The following is a 21357-nucleotide window of genomic DNA, read 5'->3' as shown; positions in this document are numbered from 1 at the left end:
GGAAAGGTTTCCCCTCTCTCCATATAACCCGAGCGCATCTCCAGGCTAAACTGATCTGACTGCTTCGTATCTTCCCGGAGCTGTCAGCCTCCCTTCGCATTTCCAAAAGGATGGCTGAATCCACCGCACCAAAACCCCCAATAAAGCAGAAAAGGTCTAGGGAATTTTTACCGGCAAAATTCCCTGAAATGGGGAGCCCCCGGCGCCTTGAGCGCTCCCAGCGTCCCAGGAATTAGCCAGAGACCTAACTTAGTACCATCGCGCAGGCAGGAATGGGAAGGAGACCAATATGTGTGTATATATATACATCGCACAGCCTTGGGCGGTTTATTCGGAATTATACTCCGTTTCAAATCAGTGTTAAGTCTAGGATCGACGTGTAGGAAATGCAGACTGAGGGAGTGAGTGACAAGACATCCAAGGGACAAACATAGGCTGGGACAAATCTGATGGAGTTCACCTCTCTGCTGCTGTCTCTCCTCCCTCCCCGCAACCCTAAACGGGTCTCAATCGTACAGGGTTTAATTCAGGCTGCGGTTCTGGCTAGAAGCGGTTCTGGCTAGAAGCCCGCTTCGTCCCTGAGCTTCAAGGGCAAGCGCCGTCTTCCCAGGCGGGTTTAGGATTGGGCTGGCAACGTGTGAGCCGAGCAAAGCATTCCGCATTTTTATTTTTATTTTATCTAAAAGGCCCAAGGATCTAGCTGGTTGTTTGGCGGGGGTGGTGCGGAGAGCCGATCAAAGGAGCACTAATCTCTCCTTGGCATCGCGGCTGATTTGGTCCTTCGGCGGGCGAGGAGGCGAGCAAGCCAGCCGGCCAGCCCCGCGCTCTGGTAAAGAAGACGTTTGGGGGTAGCTTTCTCTCTTTTTCTCCTGCTGTTCTCCCCTCTCCGGAGCCAGCCGCCTTGTCATTTTTCCTGTAGCCCCTCCCCTGCAGATCCAGCCCCCTTTCTCTCCCCCCCTCGTGTTTAACTAACTCAGGACACTAGCGCAAGATCCACGCCTAATTAAATTAATTAGGGATTCTTGTCAATCCTGGATTAATGGCCGAGAGCAACCCCTGGCCACTGGATCTGGAAGAGGGGGGTGGGAGGAAGCTGAGGGAGGAGGAGGAGGTCTCTCTTTCTATTTCCCTCCCCCCCCCGCTCGCTCTCCCTCCCTCCCTCCCCCTCCTTTCCCAGTTTGGCTCTTGTTCTCCTTGGTGGTGGTGCTGGGCTGCTCCAGGAGAAGGGGGTTCCTTCCCAGTTCCAAAGGGGAGGTAATTTGCTCCGAACAAGGGGCAGGCTTCGCAAAGTATAAATAGTGGGGACTTCAAGAGCTCCCAGCCCTATCAGATCTGAACTCTTGGCGGGGAGAATTGTCAAAGATCTTCGCGTTTTCACAAGCCCGCTCCAGTTGCGAGGCATCAGCTCCCCTTTAACTCTCCAGCCCCTCTGCGGCTTCTCTCTCTCTCCCCCCCCCCGCACCTTGCCCACACCCTCCCCCCTCTTTTCTCCCACCCCTCCTCCTCTTCTTCTTCTTCTTCCTCCTCCTCCCTAACCCCCTTGATGTGTTTCTTGGGGGGCTTGGAGCAGCTAGAGGAGGCAAGCGAGGGCGAGGAAAAAAGAGCCCAGCGCAGCGCCGGCGATGGAAGAACTTACCGCTTTTGTTTCCAAGTCGTTTGATCAGAAAGTGAAAGAGAAAAAGGAGCTCATCACCTACCGGGAGGTTCTGGAGAGCGGACCCGTCCGAGGAGCCAAGGAGTCCGGAGGATCCAGCGAGCCCGGCCGCGAGGACGGCAGCAGCCCCGCAGCTCGGGGGGCGGCCGGAGCAGGAGGCGGAGGAGGCGGCGGCGGCGGCGCAGGTGGCCGGTCGCCGGTCCGAGAGCTGGACATGGGCGCCGTCGACAGGGCCAGGGACACGGGCACCCCCAAGCTCAGCGAAGGTAACGAGCCCTCCTCTGCCCAGCGGGTCGGGGGGGCGCGCCTGGCAGGCTGGCTAGAGGCAGGGGACCGCGCGTAAAGAACCAGATGCTGGGAGTACTAGGGGGAGGGGGAGAATCGGGGGAAGGGTGCTTCCTGGGGTGGGCGGGGTGGGGACCATGTGTGTGGTTTGACTCCGAGGACCCCCACCACACCACCCCAAATGCGCGCTGCTACGTCCGGTTGGACCTCAGCGGCGGGGGAACTTGCCAGGGAACGCATGGAGGAGGCAGAGCGCGCGCGTTGGCGTCCAGACGCGGAGCCGGCTGGTTTTCTCGACTGGGGGAAAGAGCCCCCTCCATTAATGTGGATGGATACTTTTTCTGGGCCGTTTCAAAGCGACCAGATTGTGAGAACACCGCAAGCCGGCCATCGCTTGACCGTAGGCTGCTAGTCCGGTCCTGATCGTCTGGGACCTGATAATGTGTGGCGCTTTTTTCCTGGCTGAACTCTAGCCATGTTTTGGGAATGTGGGCTTTTTTGTCCTTTCTCTCTTCCCAATCCCAAGAAAGGGAAGCTGTAAAATCACAAGCTCTCGCCCTCCTGGGTTAGGCAGACCATAGTTTGGCATGTGCATGTGTGTCTAGTTATATGCACAAATATTTCCTCCGTGAGTAAATGGGAAGAATAAAATCCTGATTGTCAGGCTTTGCGTTGAGCTGTTCTGGAAACGGTGACAGGTTTTTGAATCCAGGAGGTTATCCCTGTAATGGTTCTTCTCCCGTTTAAAGTAATTTACGCAGTGTAGTAGCCCAACATATTGTAAATTAAGATACAGTGCCGACTATTTTGTTCCCAACTGAGCGAAAATAATATGTGGCCCCGACTTCTAGCTATCAAAATATTTAAGCAGATAATTAATTTGCTCCCGCTATGGAGACCCTTTCTTATTTGCAATGTAAAATGAGGGGGAGGGGATGTGGCACTGGAAACAAATGCGAAATAAAACGAATTTATTTCTGTTTAAGGTGGCTTAGAAACCTCCCTAAATATCATTAAAAGTTAGAAACGCAGTGGTTTATTTGTGAATGAAAGTATCAAATATTGGGCACACTAAAAGAAGGGAGCCTATATGGTACTTCTTTTTCTCCAAGTGCATTTCCTAGGAAGGGTGAATAGTTATTTGAAAAGAAACCATACACTTCTAAGTAGTTCTGCAATGTTAGGAGCACTGCTAATAAGTAATGCTGAAATCCAAGCGAAGTGTTTCGCTTTTATTCTTCGATGCTCTCGACCTCTTTAAGATTTTATACTGTACTGGTGTGTAGGGTGGTGGGGGAGAGGAAGAGGAATAAATGATAATGCGCTTTGCAAAAAACAACAACACCAAACCTCTCCTGTTTGCTTATCCAAAGATCCCCTCGGCTTTCAAGCATATTTGAATACCTGCGTGCGGTTTGAGGATGCAGATGTCATAGTCGAGGGAGGAGGGTTTATTTCAACTCTTTTGTTCAAGGAAAGTAGCTCTCTCCAGGTCGGAACTGAACAGCAGACATCATCCGGAAATGATTTTATAAACAAATTCTGAATATGATTAGAGACCAACGCAGCTCCAGTAAACAAACTTCGGCGTGGCGGTGGGCAAATACGTTCGGAGAGGGAAGGAAGGAAGGAAGCGGGGGAACCCGGTTTGTAGATTAGGAAACCCCCCGCAGTCTGAATGAACCGCGTCACGCCGCCACGTTTACACCGGGCCTAGTGTCCAAAGCGAAATGTGTGAAACGGTTGGTGCTGCGGAAGGACAGACGGGAAACGAGCAATACTTTAATCAACAGGCACGGCGTTCTGCACAGTAATATCAGGTCGGAAGGTCCCTGCCTCAAGGAGCCTACAATATATATTTCGACAGGGTGAAGGGGAAACAGACGGAGGTTTAGTGGGAGCAAGCAGGGAGGGTGATCAAACTTTACGCACTCTTCTTCGTTCAAAAACAGTTGCTCCGATAACGATACCATTTAGGGAGCTCGTTCTCCACCTCCCTAGTAAATAAAGGCAAGGATGCCTTGACTTCCCCGCAAGCAGGAGGCTTCAAGAAGCCATTGCAGCGGCGGTCGCGCGTCAGATCCCCCATCGACACCTGCTGCTGTGATTTTGAAAAGGTGCACTTGAAAGGCCACGCGGGTTTCACAGCAGCCAGCGCCAACGTCGAGAAGACGCGGAGCGTAAGGGCGCTGCAGTTCTATGGGATCTTGCCGGCGCTTTCAATGGGAGGCGTGCCGTGACTGGTGCGAGAGGGAGGAAGGGAGACCTTAAAGTCTTTGGGACTTCGGGGCGTGCGTATTCCGGACTTGTTTCTTGTTGTCCCGAACCGGAATTGGGGGAAAGAGGTCCCTCTCCCTCTCTTCCTCCTGAGAAGACGGTGGAGTTCTCAGGACAGACCTGCTGCCCCTTCCCAGACAGGTGTAGACTACGCATTGCTCGGAGCGTCTCTCCTAATAATAATAATAATAATAATAATAATAATAATAATATCGCTGTCAAAGACCAAGCTGACCGCTGTGCAGGAGGAGAGCCAGCTCTTGGGCAGATTTTTAAAGTCTTTCTAGACTTAAACTTAACACACACAAATAAATAAATAGGATGGACCTGCGTTCTGCAGTGGCTTTGGGAACTGCTGGCAGAAACCCCGGGCCCACCTCGATCAAACCGCGCAGGTCAGCGCCCTTAGAACTGAAGCAGGCGCCCGGGTCCGGGCAGAGCAAAACAAAAGTTGAGGAGGACAGGGGCTGGTCCTTTGGAAATAGAGAACTCTCTTCCCAATGACTAGGGTGGGCCTTCCTAGCCTGGAACAAGATCCAGGGCAAAACTATTCAGGGAAAGTCTGCGATCCCATAAAAGCACACTTGTAAGACTGCATGCTAAGACTTGTGAATACCTTTTTGAACTCAGTGTGGCTTTTAACTTCTGTGTAGAAGTACCTAGGATTGCGCTGTGGGAGCAGCGGTGATATATATGTGGGGGGTATAAATATAACGCATAAATGTAAGTCCCACTGGATTCAACGAGGCTTACACTTCCTAGGAACAGATAGGTAGCCGTGTTGGTCTGCCATAGTCAAAATAAAAAAATTCCTTCCAGTAGCACCTTAAAGACCAACTAAGTTAGTTCTTGGTATGAGCTTTCGTGTGCATGCACGAAAGCTCATACCAAGAACTAACTTAGTTGGTCTTTAAGGTGCTACTGGAAGGAATTTTTTTACTTCCTAGGAAGTGCAGCCTCTAAGTTCCTCCTTTGATCGTCCAGGGGACGTGCTGCTGCTTTCCTTCTGGTGGGCCTGGGATCTGAAGCGAAGCCACGAGCGACCCGGGCCAGGCTGCGCCCTCGCGGGGCTCTGCTTGGGCCCTCCTTCGCTTCAGCCTCGCCACTGGGAAGAGAGGTGACCTCTGAGCGTTTCATTGATCCCTGCCACCGCTGCTCCTCCTCCTCCTCCTCCTCCCCCCTTCTGCTTGACTTAAGGTAAAAACACAAGTGGGGGAAGGGCCAGAGCTCAGTGGCAGAGATTCTGCTTTGCATATAGAAGGTCCCAGGTTCAATCCCCGGCGTCTCCAGGTAGGGCTGGTGAGAGAGATTCGCCGGCCTGAAATCGCAGAGAGCCGCTGCCAGCCAGTGCAGACAATCCTGAACTCTATGGACCAAGGCTCTGATATGGCATAAGGCAGTTTTTGTGTTTGTTGGAAACCCAGATCAGGCGCTGGCCTCGTGGTCCAGGGATGGTTGGGTAGTTGCTTTTTGGTTTTGTTTTGCTTGCGTGTCTCTGGTGGTGTTTTGGTTTTGCCTCTTTATTTTGTTGTTGTTGTTGTTGCTCCGTCTCCAGTTTCCCCCGAGCTGAAGGACCGCAAAGAGGATGCCAAAGTGATGGAAGACGAAGGACAGACGAAAATCAAGCAGAGGAGAAGCCGGACCAATTTCACCCTGGAGCAGCTGAACGAGCTGGAGAGGCTCTTCGACGAGACCCATTACCCGGACGCTTTCATGAGAGAAGAGCTCAGCCAGAGGTTGGGTTTGTCCGAAGCTCGGGTGCAGGTAAGCATGGAAATCCTTTCGGCTTCTGCTGGGGAGGGGCTCCTCCACGAGGATCCTGGGAAGGGACCTTCATACGGACTAGCTGCCCTGGGAGCTGGCACGACTCCGGATTCATCCCCACTGCGCTCCGTTCTGAACCAAGAGGCTTAGGATCGCGCGCTGCATTGGCAAGCAAGTCACAAAGTGGACTTGCTTCCTCTTTCATGGATGGTTGGTAGCGGTAGGTTCGGATCCGGTGGGTGCCCTTCTTCTGCAAGCTTTTGCTTGGGGGGGGGTGAATAGTATGGCGCTAGGAGAGGAAGGGGGCTTCCACCAAAAGATTGTTCCTGGTCCTGAGTAGACAAGAGTGGCGAATCCGGAGTACAGCAGACCTTGTGTTGTGGTATCTGCGCGCTTTCGGCCTCATCCTAAATATACACCTATGAGTTGGGAGGAAATGTCATTTCCTGGTGCGTTTTGCTTAGGGGCTGTTTCCATCTTCATAGATGAATTTTGCTTCCATAGTTCCGCCCACATCGAGATGTGCTGACCTCTCTTGTGTCCCATTTCTTCCGACTCTCCGCTTGCTATCTTTAGAACCATCCAGGTGTATGGTATTTTACAGTATCATTTTTTAACAAAAAGCAAAGGTCTCTGCCCGAAGGAGCTTACAATCTAAAACTGAAACAGTAGCTAGTGAGAAAAAATTGAGCCAATTGAGGAGAGTGAACAGTGCTCAAAGTAGGCGTGTAAGTGCGGTTGGTAGTGTGCTTAAGTGCGGTTTCTATGACTTCGGATAGCTAAGCTTTCCGTGTGGGGGAAAATATCGAGTCCATGTGTCTTATATTCTCCTTCTGCCTTTAAACATTGATCCTAGCTCAGTTTCTTTTCTTTCTTTCTTTTTTAAAGTAGAAGGCGGATGTATGAATTAACTTTATAGAAGGGCTGGCTAATAAACGAAATTGGGAGTTGCTAAAGTGTACACAGTTACAGTCCATTTACTTTTTTTAAAAGGGGAAGTAATTAAAAAAATCCCCCAGGGACTCAGAAAAGGAACAGATACAGGCAGCGCGGGGCTTGGCTAATGCAGCCGGATTTCAAAGAGCTGTTTGGAGACCATCTTCCCCTTACACTGTCCAGAGATTGCTGGGGATCTTTGTCAAGCTGCCCCCGTCCCCCACCCCCAGAGGGGAAAAAAAGAGGCTCTGGTCCAGAAAAGGCAGGACTTGGGTCCAGAGGTAGAAGCGCGGCTCCAGCCAGAGGCCCGGAGACCCTTGTCCAGCGGGAGCGAAGGCGACCCGTCATTCCAGCATCGTTTCCGCAGAAAACTGGGCCGCCTTTGTAGGAACACATGGAGAGCACTTCCAGGCCCCCTGAACATCTGCAGCCGGGAGGCTAAGCAGCGACTCCTGGCTTGTAACAGATACCTTCTCTCTCCCGCCCCCCTTCCTTCCATCTTTGTTGCTCGTAGGCTCTGCCATCTGCACCAAAACGGCTCTTCGGCTCTTAAAGGCTTTTTCTCTGCATCTTGTAATCGGATAAAGGCAGACACTGAACAGCCACGTTGTAGCAAAGAGGTGTGTGTGTGTGTGTGTGTGTGTGTGTGTGTGTGTGTGTGTGTGTAAGAGGGTTTGTGTGAGAGACAGTGCTGGGGGAGAGCAGAATTTTTGAAAGACATCGCAGCTTAAAGAAAAAGATTTTTCCTTCTTTTTTATCTGCCTCTGCTTTTCTGATTTTCTAAACACACACACACACCACGCTATGGAGTGTGGCTGTATGTCCATATCTATATTATATATAGATTTCTATGTAGGCGGCGATACCTACGGAGGGAGATTTGCCTGACTCAACAAAAGAATAACCAGTGCCCACCATAATCCATACAGAATAACTTTCAGAGATTTGCATAAATTAAGGCCTCCTTCCTTTTAAATGGCCCCAGAAAACGCTTCGCTGTGATTTTGTTTCAAACTTTGCTTCCCAGCTCCCATTGGCAGATGGTGGGAAGGCGAGCCTGGAAGGCGGCAGGGGTATGGGCTGGAAGCTGAAATGAACGCCCCCCCCCCTCATTCTTTCCTAGCCATCTTTACTCGGAAGTAGACACCGTGGGTTTACTTTCGAGTAAGCACGCTCAGGCGCGCAATCTAACGGCGCGCTTTTCAAAGGTGTGTTGCTTTGTGAAAATGCACAGGATCGGACTGCGCGGTCGCGATCTCGTGCAAGTTCGTGTTGACCGGCTCCCAGGTCAGCGAGCGCGCAGCCCGATCTTGTTGCCTGGAAGAGGGACCGACTCTGCTCAGTGGGGCCTTCTGCTCGGAAAGCGCAACCAGGACCTCCGGCTGTCATAATTTTCAGGATCGGTTGGCATATCTTGCTTCCTTGGAAGGAAGCGCCATCGAAAGAAACGTCACACTGCGTGTGTCAGACTCCTGGGATGTTCGTTTGAATGTGGAAACGGACAGGATTCGTGCCTTGACAGTTTAAAGAATAAGATCCCAATCAGCTTTCACGTCCCTCGTTGCCCCTCCTCTCCTCCCCGCCTTTAAAAGGGTCCTGAGGGAAGAAGGATCACATGATAGTGAGGACCTTTGAGATGGAAAACAGATCTCTCTCCCCAGTGCTTTCCCCCAATATATAAATCTGGGCTCAAGATTTTAAAGCACATTTAAATTACATTGATTTCAGTGGCAGAAATGTGAAACACACTCCCATTGAAATGAATGGGGCTGAAATAAGTGCCCGATCCTCTCCCCCTCCCCGGTTTACTCGGAGGCCAGTCCTTCTGAGTTCAATGGGACTTACTCCCTAGCAAGCAAACCTTATTGAACCCAGTGGGGATTACATCTGCGTGGAAACGCATAGGGTCGGGCTGCCCAAGCACACCTGCCTGGCCCCAAGGCTGTAGGTACACCTCATATTCTCTCACTTAGGTTTTCAAACTTTTCCCCATTTCCAACTGCCAAAGTTATCGCCTTGCCTGGAGTGAAGCTCTCCCCCCCCCCATCTCTTCCGATGGCAGCAAATTAGATTATCATAATAATGAGACAATTATTCCGCTTCTGTGTTACACTCCACTGCACAGAGGAACAGAGAATTTTCCAACTTCTTTGTAGTGAAGCTTTTATGACAGTAATTACCCCCCAAAAGTGAGTCATTAAACGCTTTGGTGTTTCGTTTTTCTTGAAGATAAAGCTAATTAATATTACAGGCTTTTAATGAGCGCATTCTTCTCGGGTCTTATTGCGCAAACATCTAAACCCCTTTATCACTAGTTTTTTTGTGTGGTGTGTGTGTCTGTGTGTGTTTTAGCATTAGATAGCACGGCGAGATGGAGGGGAGGGGGGAGGCCTGGTGGGGATTCGGCTGGCGAAAGATGAAACGGGCCCCGAGAAAGTAATTGAGCAAGAACCAGAACAGGCGGCAACTGTCCATATCCTAGAACTGCGCTCTTTTAAGTTCCGATTCTAAAGCGGATAGGGAGGGAGCGACGCTCAGGCAAAGTTTAGGCGTTCGTCAGCTTCATCCCAGGCCCATCCTAGGCGCCTTCCTTGCCTTTGCAATGCTGGTGGTGCAATCTACTCCCGAGGGCCGGGGGGACATGCTACTGGCCCCTGGCATTGTAATATTTCCCATTTGTTTTAGCAAAGCGACTCCTAAGTAAACTCTCCCCTCCCTGAAACGCAGTTTGGAATTGTAATTAGCAACAAAATGGCCCTTCTATCCTAACCCAACGGGAACTAGCCAAATTTCGCCCATCTAACTCCCCTGCTTAACGGGAGCGATCCTATTCTTGTCTACTCAGAAGTAAGTCCTATTGTGAGTTCAGTGGGGTTTGCTTCCATGTCGGTGTGTATAGGATTTTAGCTCTTAACTGAAGAATAAATGTAAGGGCTGTGCCTCACTTTTACTCGGAAAGGGAGTGAGTTGAACTGATTTCAGTCATAACTCTTTCCAAGTAAGCCTGCACCTTGCACTCTGAGCACACCAACTTGGATAAATTTCTATTGAAACGTGGGTTTTGCTTCGGAGTAAATATGCAAAGTTTTCAGAAGCATCTTTCTTTAGGATTCAAGCCTAAAATAGTAACTGTGAAAGAGGAAAGGGAGACTGATACAATGATGTTTTGGATTTGTTTGGGTCGGAACTGAGGCGGGGAGAGAGAGAAGGTAAGGGAAATCAGAGAACTAGGTTGGTATTGCATGTGAAGATGCACAAAGTTACGGATTCAGTTGCTGGCTTGTTTAATTGCGTGTGTGTTGAAGTTCTAGGGAACTACTTTTATATGAGCTAAAGAATTGAAATGTGGAGCGCGCGTAGTCCAAGGAAGTTGATTACTGTAAATATCTGAAAACGAGACTCCCTCCCAAAACAGAGGAGACTCCATGTTGCAGCTCAAAATGGTCACTCTCAAACTATTCGAGAATTTGAAACTTGCTACACAAGTCATCCCAGTTTCTAGACTCCTCTGAACGCGAAACCCTTTGCTTTTTTCTCTTTAGAAAGTCGAAGCAAGACTTAGTCACCTCCCAACAGTTTATGTGACGCGCAGATGGCTGAAATCTGGCACGCACATAATCCAAAATTCTCTGGAGTGCAACATTTCGAAAGGGATACATTTGCTTCTCCCTAGAAATGGGGAGGGAGGGGGCTTGTTGATCCCCAAATCGTTAAGAAACTTCAAGAAAACTGAAATCTGGTTATGTGGTTTACTAAACTTTCTGGATTACTATGTAAAGTTTTTTTTAAAAAAAAGAAAGAAAAAAGGACATGTTTGTACCTAACAGTGTAATCCTATTCATGGCTACCCAGAAGCCAATCCTACTTTGTTTCATGAGACTTTCCCCCAGGTAAGTGTGCGTAGGGTTGTCTCCTAAGTGTCCAATTTACTGGCGTGTTCAGAGGCAAACCAAAGAGGTCTCGCTTGCCCCTTTAATAGTAATACAGAAGAAAGAATTTCAGCGCCTGTGGCTTGTCATGCAGCTATTAAAGGTGCATGCAAGACCCCCCTTCTCGTTCCCCTCTGGACACCCTGGTCAAAACGGTGGGCCTAGATTATTTTAGGTCGCACGTGCAGTGCGGAGTTTCCAATAAGATTTGGATTCGGGAGAGGAAGGCTCCCAGTAGGAGCCAGGAAGATAACGCTGCTGGGGTCATTGACTGGTTTTAAGCATGGCCAGAGAAATCACTGTGTGTAGATAAATAGATAGTTGCGGCTTTGTACTGAGCTCGCCTTCTTCCTGTCTGCGCAGGTATGGTTTCAGAACAGAAGAGCTAAATGCAGAAAGCAAGAAAACCAACTCCACAAAGGTAGGTGAATTTGATCAGCGGCGCGCGTAAACGGGTTCAAACGTTTCTGGCCCAGGGAATACAACCCTCCCCTTTAAATCCTAGGCTCTTGGGGGCCTCCTGTTGCCTCTCCCCCAAACCTCCAGGCTCTTCCTTGCCTAAGGCTGCACACTTACCTGGAAATAAGCCCCATTGGGCACAATACGCGCTGCCAACGCGCAAAGAGCCAAGGGAGCATTCCCAGCGAAGTGAAATAAAAATTAGATGTCCTGTGCTTTTTAGCTCAGTTCCTGACCGATCCCTGCCTCTGTTCTTGCAGGAGTCCTCATAGGAGCAGCCAGCCAGTTTGAAGCGTGCCGGGTTGCCCCCTACGTGAACGTGGGCGCTTTAAGGATGCCTTTCCAGCAGGCAAGTACAAAGGGAGAATCCCGTGGGCGTCAGCCCCACAATGGTAGGAAGAGCCACAAGATGGCCTTCCCGCAGGTGCCCCATTATCCCTCTCTCTCTCTAGTGGGTCAATCATATGCGCAAAAGGAATGTTTAAAAGTTGCCTTCCGGGGGGGGGGGAGATTGGACACGTGTGTGTTTTGTCTGGGCACTGAACACTCCGATCCTGAGTGCATGTGCCGTGCAGTCCGACCCGGTCTCTGTGTGCTTTATTGGAAACAAGCTCCCGTTGAGCTCAGTGGGACTTGGCCAGCGCGTAATAAAGGCGCGCAGGGCGGCTGCTGCTGCAGCTTTTCTGCCGTTCGGTGCTGTAGATTTAAATGGCGGTACTGATCTAAAGGGGAATTAAGTCCCATTGGTCTCGAGGGAGCTTACTTCCCAGGAAGAGTGCTTAGGATCCGCATAGTCCGAAATGTGCTGAGGCGGCATTTGTGCGTACCAGGGATCGGGAAGTGAATCTGGGTTTCCCATTAGATGCTCAGCGGATCTCGTTCATGCTTAGTATTTGGAAACGCCGTGGGGTTTCCTCTCTCGAAAGTGGCACGCAGGAAGTTATACAGTACCGAGTCAGATCATGAGTCCAGCTGGTTCAGGATTGTCTAAAACTGACTGGAAGTGACACAGAGCTGGGTGTTCCCAGCAATACCTGGAGTTGGCATGAAAAGCAGATGCTCTACCACGGGGCTCTGGCAGAGGACCACAGCTTAAGGGCTCTCTCAACTCCTATGCATGTTTACTCAGAACTTAAGGTGTTTAATGTGGCTTATTGCCTAGTAAATTCACTTAGGGTGGCAGCCTCAGTGAGCCTGCCCAGCTCTCTGTAGGCTCCTGTGAATTCCTGAGCTTCCACCCAAATGAGAGGAATTGATTTTGATGGGTTTATCAATGCAAAAATACATAGGTGTGCATGACTATATGGTGTGTGCATTTCTTTAATTCTACTAATACGATCAGTAGGGGGGTGGCCAGTTGTGGTGGTTTTCAGAAAACAAAAAAACTCCACAAGTTTTATGTGGCTTTATGAACTAGCAGGCATGTAGTCTGGATTAATTTTAACAGGAGAGCCTGAGTCCTACAGATACCGCTTTTATTTCCCCTTTTTTTAGAGTAGTGTCTATCTTTAGCAACCTACATTGGTAATGAAAAGCAAACCTTACAAGCCTGATGGTAAGGTACCCCTGGCATGGTCAAGTCCTCTTCCAAAGCTTGTTATCTTCCTAACGTTTTTGGCCTTAAACTCCCACCAGGCCCAGCCAGTGTTGCCAACGGCCTCACACGATGGGAACTGTAGTCCACTCTGGCATAACTTCAACAGGCATAAACATTCCTAACTCAGCCCCTGAATTATGGTAATTACTTGGAAGTTATCTTCAGCTGATTTCAACAGAGCTTCTAAGTAATCTAATTAAGAATAAGTATGTTGGACCTCAAAACTCAGCGGGTTCTTCTTCCATAGCTTTCGTAGATTAATTGTCTTCTGTCCTAGAGAAGTTGCACATTTCAGGCTTATTGACCTCAGTGGTCAATCTTCTAATGGCTATGATATTGGTGTGCTCTAAATTGAAACTGCTCATCATTTGGTTGTAGACAAACAGCTGTCTCTTAAGCACTGGTCCTAGGCACATGAAACTCAGTGGGGCTAACCTCTGACTAAACATGCGTGGGTCTGGGCTGCATGAGCCATGTGTAGGGTGAGAGACTCTCCCTTGCGAAACGAGGGTAAGGAAGGGAGAGAGAAGACTCTGCCAGCCGTCTGCATCCATGATAAATAAAAGCAGTGGCAACAATAGTTGTCTCAAACTGTGGATGGTGCTGGGGTTGATAAGGTGTGGGTAATAACACCATAAAGGTCATATGGGAGATGACTGAGAGCAACAGATGTGTACAGTCATTAGAGAGCTGAGAGGAAAGGAGCAAGATAAAGGAGGGGCCTCTGCACTGTCTTGATGCTATCAAGGCTGCAGTCTTGAAGTTCAGTGGCATTTAAGCAAACTGAATGTGCGCAGGATCCAAGGGCAGGTTAGCATCCACGGTGAATGCCTGTTTCTCCTTTTGCTCTGGGTTTTTTTTTAATTAAATGGACCTTAGGGCAGGATAATTACTTCACCTGTCTTCAGATGGTGTGGACAGATGAGCAAGCAAAAGTGTTTAGAAAAAAATGGTCAAAGCAGATGAGTGAACAAGCAAACTGGAAAAAAACGGCAATCAAGCCCATTCATTGGAAAGCAGGAGTCTGTGTTAAGTGTAGGAGGAGAGAAAGAGAAGTGCAGCCAATTAGCCTCTATTTTGCTTATGGTTGGTCAACTAGCATGCAAAACCAGCTGGCAGTAACCGCAAGCAGAAAACCAGAAGCAGTGGACACATGAGGGTATCTCTCAGCCATAGCCAAAGCAGCACTACTTATGAGTAGAGCCTGCAATAAGGTACATGCTGCTTGCAGAAGGCACATGAAATTGGCAAGTTAATCAATGTAGGACATGGCCCAACTAGTCAGAACGTTCAGGGAGATTAGGAAGGAGCACCCATTCACAGATCAGTGCATACTTACTGCATTTCACAAGGCCGTCCAGGAGAAATAGCTTGCATATTTAACCAAATCATCAACCGGATTGTCTGCTGTCTAGCCAACCAGAGAGGCTTAGTTTACAAGAGAAAATGTGCTAGGCAGGGATGGGGAACTTGTGGTCCTCCAGCAGTTGTTGGACTTCAGCTCCCATCAGTCTCAGCCAGTCAAGTAAACTCAGAAGAAAGGCGACCAGGGATTATGCATGCCAACGGTCAGAAGTGATGGGAGTTGTAGTCTAGTAACAACTGTCAGGCCACAGGTTCCCATCCCCGTGCGGGAGGATTATGCTTGCATGAAAGTAACATAATGTGACCTGGAAGTCCTTTGCGCAATCCCTAAAATATGGCAGTGAGGGGTAACACTCTGCACGTTTATAGGATGACGACTATCACTTGGCTCAGGGCTCAATGAGTCAAGGCTTAGACCTGTTATAATACAGGCCCCGTGAATGTACTCAGAAGCAGTTTTTCCCCTCTACTTGGGAACTACAGAAAGACCTCATACGCTTGGGATTAAGCCAGAGGTTTTCAACCTTTTTGAGTCCATGGCTCCCTTAACCAATTACAGTGGACACTCGTGTTGCGAACGTGATCCATGCAGGATGCATGTTTGCAACCCGCGGGTTGCGATTCGGAGCTTCTGTGCATGTGCAAAGCGCGATTTAGCACTTCTGCACATGCGCGACCGCCGAAACCTGGAAGTAAACCATTATGGTACTTCCAGGTTTCAGTGGTCCGCAACCCGAAAAAACGCAACCTGAAGTGTCTGTAACCCAAGGTATGACTGTACATTCTTTTTGTGGCACCCCTGTGGGGCTCAGGAGCCCAGTTATGTCACCCCTTGCTGGCAGAGCTAGCAGCCTCTCACCCTTTTTCAAACACCCTCCCTTGTGGAGTGCTCCCTCAACCTCCTCTCCCCTCTTTTTGGGGGTCCTCTGGGCAGCCGCTGCTGACACCCCAATCTCTGAGCTCACCCCAAGGAGAGGTGCCTCCTTACGCCATCCCACGGGGGCCTGGGAAGATGATGCTCCCAGCCTTAGTGGCCCAACGGAGACTGGCCAAAGGTGAATGTGGGGCCAGCACCTTACCTTGGGAGGCAGCAGCGGCACCAGTGGGTGCTTCTGGGCCTGCTTGGTGGAAAGGTGCTCCTTCAGCACTGCACACTCAGCTCCCAGGCAGGTCTTGCACACAGCAAGCACAAAGAAAGGCCAGCCTGGCCTCCCAGTTGTCTGTCCATTACCAGCTGCAAGGGCTCATGGACTGGCTGGCTGGGCTTCCTCGCCCGCTTGCTTGCTTACTCCAAGGCTGCCTCAGCTTCTAGCAACCAGCACTCCCTGGCCAGCCCCCAGGGGCACCATTCGCCTGGGCATCTTGTAGTCAGGGCGCTGCAACAAACAGCTGTGCAAGCCTTTGGGAGGCAGAGATGCGAGAGGGCATCAGAGGAGGGGGGAAGGAAATAGGGATGGACCACTGACCATCACGCAAGGCACCCCAGGGGGCCATGGTTGAAAACCACTGGATTAAGCAATAAGTGTGTCTTTTTCAGAAATAGCCTGTCTTAAATAATCACTCAAGGACCTGGGGAAAAAAACCACAAATTGTGGTGTGGCTATAGGTAAAGGTGAAGGGACCCCTGACCATTAGGTCCAGTCGTGGCCGACTCTGGGGTTGCGGCGCTCATCTAGCTTTATTGGCCGAGGGAGCCACCGTACAGCTTCCGGGTCATGCAGCTAGCATGACTAAGCCGCTTCTGGCGAGCCAGAGCAGCGCACGGAAACGCTGTTTACCTTCCCGCCAGAGCGGTCCCTATTTATCTACTTGCACTTTGACGTGCTTTCGAACTGCTACGTTGGCAGGAGCAGGGACCGAGCAACGGGAGCTCACCCCATCACGGGGATTCGAACCGCCGACCTTCTGATCGGCAAGTCCTAGGCTCTGTGGCTATGCTGTGCACTAATTCTAAAGCTGTGAGGGACTGGCTGTGATTACTTGGGTCCTAAGGACAGGCATTCTGCACATGCTCTGGGACTTTTGTTTTGACAGAGGCCAGATCTTTCAGGACTGTGATAGAAGTTCTAAAGCTGAGCTGTATACCTCAAATGCCGTTAACTGGTTATTGCTTTCGTGAATATGATGACTTGGTTGTTTCAGTGCCAGCAATTAGGTTTTGGTTAGTTCTCTCCACTCATTCATTTGTTTGGAAACTGTCTGGTAGCTGGGGCGGTTGCCTTGCATAGAGAAGGGTCCGGGTTCAGTCTCCAGTATCTCCAGGTAGGGGTGGGACAAACCCAAACCTGGAGGCTCAGAGTGCTGCTGCCACTGCTCACTGTAAGGGTAGCCAACTATACAGAGATGGATTGGACCCATGGTCTGACTCGGTACAAGGCAGGTTCCTGTGGTGTTGTGCAAATGTAAGGCTTCGATGCTAACGGATTAAATTCCATTGAACATTGCTGCTGGTTTTCTTCCCAGTAAGCATGCTGCACAAATCACAGAGTGATAGAATGGTAGCATTGGAAGGGACCGCGAGGGTCATCTAGCCCAATCCTCTGGCATGCAGGAATCTTTCGTCCAACGTGGGGCTCAAACCCACAAGCCAGAGATTATGTGTCTCATCAACCCGAAATAAATCCATGCTGCAGTCCTAGTTACATTTTGCTCAGTGAAAGTCCCACTCTTCCCAGTTGGCCTTACTATTAGGCACAAAGGGTTGTAGCCCTCAATCAGGCTTGTGTGCATGAACCCTTCTCTCTCTCTTTTAAAGGCAGGTACTAAAAACACAGAGCCCATTCCTAAGCATCTTCAGTGCTCCATTTATGAGGAGTGACATCCTATGGCCTTTTACTATGTGGTGCGTTTTGTGGGGAGGGTGGTTATTGGGTTGTTGTTGTTATTTTGATTATATATTTTGCAGTTTCATAATTTGATTTTGTGAAGTGCCCTGAGACCTCCTGGCAGTCTAGGGCGGTTATATAAATTCAACAAATAAAACAACAAAATGAGGGGGAAAGTAGCAAAGGGGGATCAATGCAAGCCACAAACCCCAAAGGATCCCCTTCCTCAGTTAGTCAAACCATGCACCCCTTTAGTCTCTTCCCCACCCTGCTAAAAACAAGAAGTAGCTGAGGGTGGCACTGAAAGTGTATTCAGAAGTCAAGTCTCCATGAGTTCCGCGGGCCTTTCCCCCTGCCAAGTGGGCTGAGGCGGCTTGGAGCCCTGGAGGCTGTGGGGAGGGTTTGAGATGGCGGTCGTCCTAACACTCTTGTCTCCTCCCCCCCCTTTCCCCTCTCGTTGCCCCTTTCAGGACAGTCATTGCAACGTGACGCCCTTGTCCTTTCAGGTGCAGGCGCAGCTGCAGCTCGACAGCGCCGTGGCGCACGCGCACCACCACCTCCACCCGCACCTGGCCGCGCACGCGCCCTACATGATGTTCCCGGCGCCGCCTTTCGGGCTCCCTCTGGCCACGCTGGCCGCCGAGTCCGCCTCGGCCGCTTCGGTGGTGGCGGCGGCCGCGGCGGCCAAGACCACCAGCAAGAACTCCAGCATCGCGGACCTCAGACTCAAAGCCAAAAAGCACGCGGCCGCCCTGGGCCTGTGACTCTTCCTGCAGCCGCCGCAGCCGCCGCCGGGGCACGTTGCAATCCCAGCGCGCGCGTGCGCAGAAGACTGCCCGCCTCTTCCTCCTCCCTCCGCGGCCAGCTCTCCTCTACTGAGGCCGACACGGAGCCGGAGGAAGGGCTTTTCCACCGCCACCCCCCACTTTCTGTCTTGGTCCTGCGCGACTTAAAATGTGAAAGACGAAAGAAGCACGAGGCGTTCCCCGGAACGAAACAACTCTCTCTATATTATAGACCCAAGGCGATGAACAAATAAAAGGAACAATGTGGGTTTTTTTTTTTCCTTTTGAAATGGAGGGAGGGGAAGAGCTCCCTTCTACTACTGCTAATAATATAATAAGAATACTAAGGAGGAGGAGAAAACGTAGAGCTTGCTCAGAAACTGGCGGGAAGATATATACTTATTTAAAAGAATTAGATGAAATAGACGCGCAGCTGGGAAGTTCACAGGTTTTGAAACTGACCTTTTTCTGCGAAGATCACTTTAATACGAGAAATTTGATAAGAGAGGCGGGCCTCCTTCCACGTTGCATCAGATACTTGAGTTTTAACAGCCACAGTCTGGAAACGGAGATGAGAAGGAAAGAAGAATTTAAAAATTGGGGGTAGGGGCGGTGGGGGGTGGGCGGTGAATTTTTTTATATATATAAAAAAATGTGTGTGCGTGTGTGTGAAAGAGAGAGAAAGAGAGACAGACAGACGGTTATTTCTCTGCCAATTTCTAATGGGGAAAGTGAGTGACCGGGACTCTTCTTCTACTCGTGGAGTTCCGGGTCTGCATGTATTTGTTTGCTTTTATTTTTATTTGTTCTTGGCGTCCCTTCGGATCATTTGCACTTCACCTCGATCAGAACCACCACCACACAAAAAATAAAAACCCACACAAAACGAAGCCAAGTCTCTGGATCCCCCAAGAGAGAGATTTTAACCCAAGGCCCCGATCCGGAGAAAGCAGCCTTCTGACCTTATGCATAGCCTAAGCTCCTTGAAATCACTGCGGGGACAGGATTGTGGCCTCGAGTAAACACTGAAGCTTACACTCCACTCTGCAAGGGAAGATAAAACTTCCACTGAGCACAAGGGCTTACTTTCGAGTAAGCAGGCGCCCTATGACACGCAGATTTCGGATTTTTCTCACCTCTCCAAAAGCCCCCCCCCCCAAAAAAAACAACCCCCTTTTTGGGCTCAGCAGTCGAGCCCGATGAGGTCTGGAGATTTCGAAAGTTTGGTGATGGCATTTTGGTCGGTCTTCATAAAAAAAAAAAGCTATTACCATCCTGGTAGAATTTTGAATGCCTTCCACACTTAATGGACCATCTCAGCTGCTTCTGTTTTCCAAGCCGAGCAGAGGAGACTCCACCTCGCATCAAAATCAATAGTCAGTCGCGACTGACATAAATTCTATTGATTTCGATGGAATTGATGCGCGACTAACTGTATCCGGATCGGGGCTTCCAGCTTTTTAAATTTTTTTTTATTTAAGGGTGTGTTTAGAGGGGGGGAAAACCACCACTATCTGATTTCCAACCCTAATAAGTAAGGAAACAAATAGCAGTTTGTTTTCTCCCTCCCCATCCAAGATAAAGATTGTATTGCACCCACGAGCAGCCGCAATGCCCCGTCCCAATAACGACAGGAAGTCTATGGAGCGCACGCATATATTTTTTTTGAAAAGGATACAGGCCGAAGTGTTCCTTCGGGCTGCGATAGCTCGTGGCTTGATAGTTCTGTCCAAACTTCCCATCTGATTTCATAAAGGTGTACCCATTCCCGTAATCTTGTGATATTATATATCTATATATATTTTCCTTTCCGAAAGGCTTATATAGCTATAATCTGGGCTGGTGGAGGGGAGGGGGAAGGAGAAGGAACTACGGAGTAGCCGGGTACCTTCATCCGCTGAAAGCCTTCCAGAGCTGAGGGCACTTTTTTGCCAAGAAAATGGGGGGGGGGAGGGGAAAGAGGAGGAGAAGGAGGAAGAGGAGGAAGACCTCGTCGCAAGTCGAACTCTGCTAGGAACAGAGATTTGTAATTATTTGTTCTCCATGAAAACAGAAAAACAAAAAAAAGTTATTTATATTGACCGTATTTTTTCTAGAGTATTTTAAGTTATTGAGGAGGAGGAAAGAAGAAGGGGGTGGGGAGGGGGGGGAAGGAGGAGAAAAGCCGGAGAAAAATATGCTGTTACTTTCCATTTACATGTTGTTGTCCGCACGATCTATTTTGTTCCACTCAGGTTTGCTCCGCTTTTGATTCATTCATTGTTGACGTCACGATTTTCAATAAGTGCCAAGTTATGAATTAAGACACTTTGCAATCTATTGAATGGAAAAAGAAAGAAAGAGAGAGTAAAGTTTTAGCTGATGGTTTCGCATAACTTCTGTTCGTGGTTCCAATTAAATCAGTAGTGCCATTCTACCTATCTTTATTTCCACCCCTTCTGCCCCCCCCCCTGGTTCTTTCTCTCTTTCTTTCTCTCTTTTCTCTTTTCTCTGTGCGTGTTTAAATCCTCACGGAGTTTGCAGGTTTCTCTCTGCATATTTTAAAGGGCAAACTAATCTATCAAACACGAACGGCTTAGTAGTCCTTCATGCCTTTAGTCCCTTTTATTTCCACTCTAGAAATTTGGTTTAGTATACAGTTTGGTTTAGTATACACTCTCATCTGAATGCCTATATATATATATATATATATAGGCATTCAGATAAGATATATATATATTTGAAGAGCGATGGGAATAATGATTTCACATCTCAATTTAGTCTTCATATAATCTAGAAGAGAGAAGTACAATCCAGCGCACGTCTACTCAGAAGGAAATCCAACTGATTGCAATGAGGCTTACTCCCCAGAAACTGTGCCTAGAATTTCCAGTTTTTACCTGGGAGTAAATCCCATTGAATTCCGTGGGGTTTATCTCTGAGTAGGCAACCGTAGGATTGTGCGGTAAGCCTTTTAGACAATTCACGAGTTTCTCTCAGATGGCGCAATTGGGGCAAACGTGCAATAAATTGGGCAGTTTTCGGCTTAATAGAGAGTTATGAATCGGCGCAGGAGGGTGGGTTTACATTGCTCCTAATCTCACTGACTGTGCAGTCCTACACATGTCTACTCAGAAGTAAGCTTGAGGCCTCCGGACTTACTCATAAGTAAGTCTGAGGCAAGTTAAATGTATAGAATAGCAGCATTAATGTACGAATAAAGGTTTCACTGAAATTTGCTGTGGGGCAGCTCTAAGCAGTACTTATTCTGTACCACCCTGAACTCACTTTCTGGGGAATAAGAAACCCCATTGGGTTCAATCTCTGGCACTTGCTTTTGAGTAGAAACGGGCAACGGGATCGGGCCCCAAAATGTTTACTCTGAAATAATACCCACCGTATTAATTAAGACTTAACGAAATGCTAAACGTTGCCATTTACCTGGGACTAAGACACAATGAATTCAGTGAGAATTATTTCCAAGCAAAGAAACAAACACCGC

General features: G+C 49.2%; 1 protein-coding gene across 1 annotated transcript; it reads left to right on the top strand.

Moving 5' to 3' along the window:
• Positions 1-1478: 1478 nt before the first annotated feature.
• On the top strand, positions 1479-20287 carry SHOX2 (SHOX homeobox 2). The gene is made up of 5 exons (XM_083504662.1): positions 1479-1920; positions 5772-5980; positions 11209-11266; positions 11565-11653; positions 17562-20287. The coding sequence occupies exons 1-5, from the start codon at positions 1623-1625 to the stop codon at positions 17853-17855; spliced, it is 948 nt and encodes a 315-aa protein (XP_083360788.1). The 5' UTR covers positions 1479-1622; the 3' UTR covers positions 17856-20287.
• The last annotated feature ends 1070 nt before the right edge of the window (positions 20288-21357 follow it).

This window comes from Podarcis liolepis (genome assembly GCF_965112155.1).
Source record: "Podarcis liolepis genome assembly, chromosome: 5".
Classification (NCBI taxonomy): Eukaryota; Metazoa; Chordata; class Lepidosauria; order Squamata; family Lacertidae; genus Podarcis; species Podarcis liolepis.
Note: the sequence above shows the minus strand (reverse complement) of the source record. Positions and strands in the feature narration are given on the sequence as shown.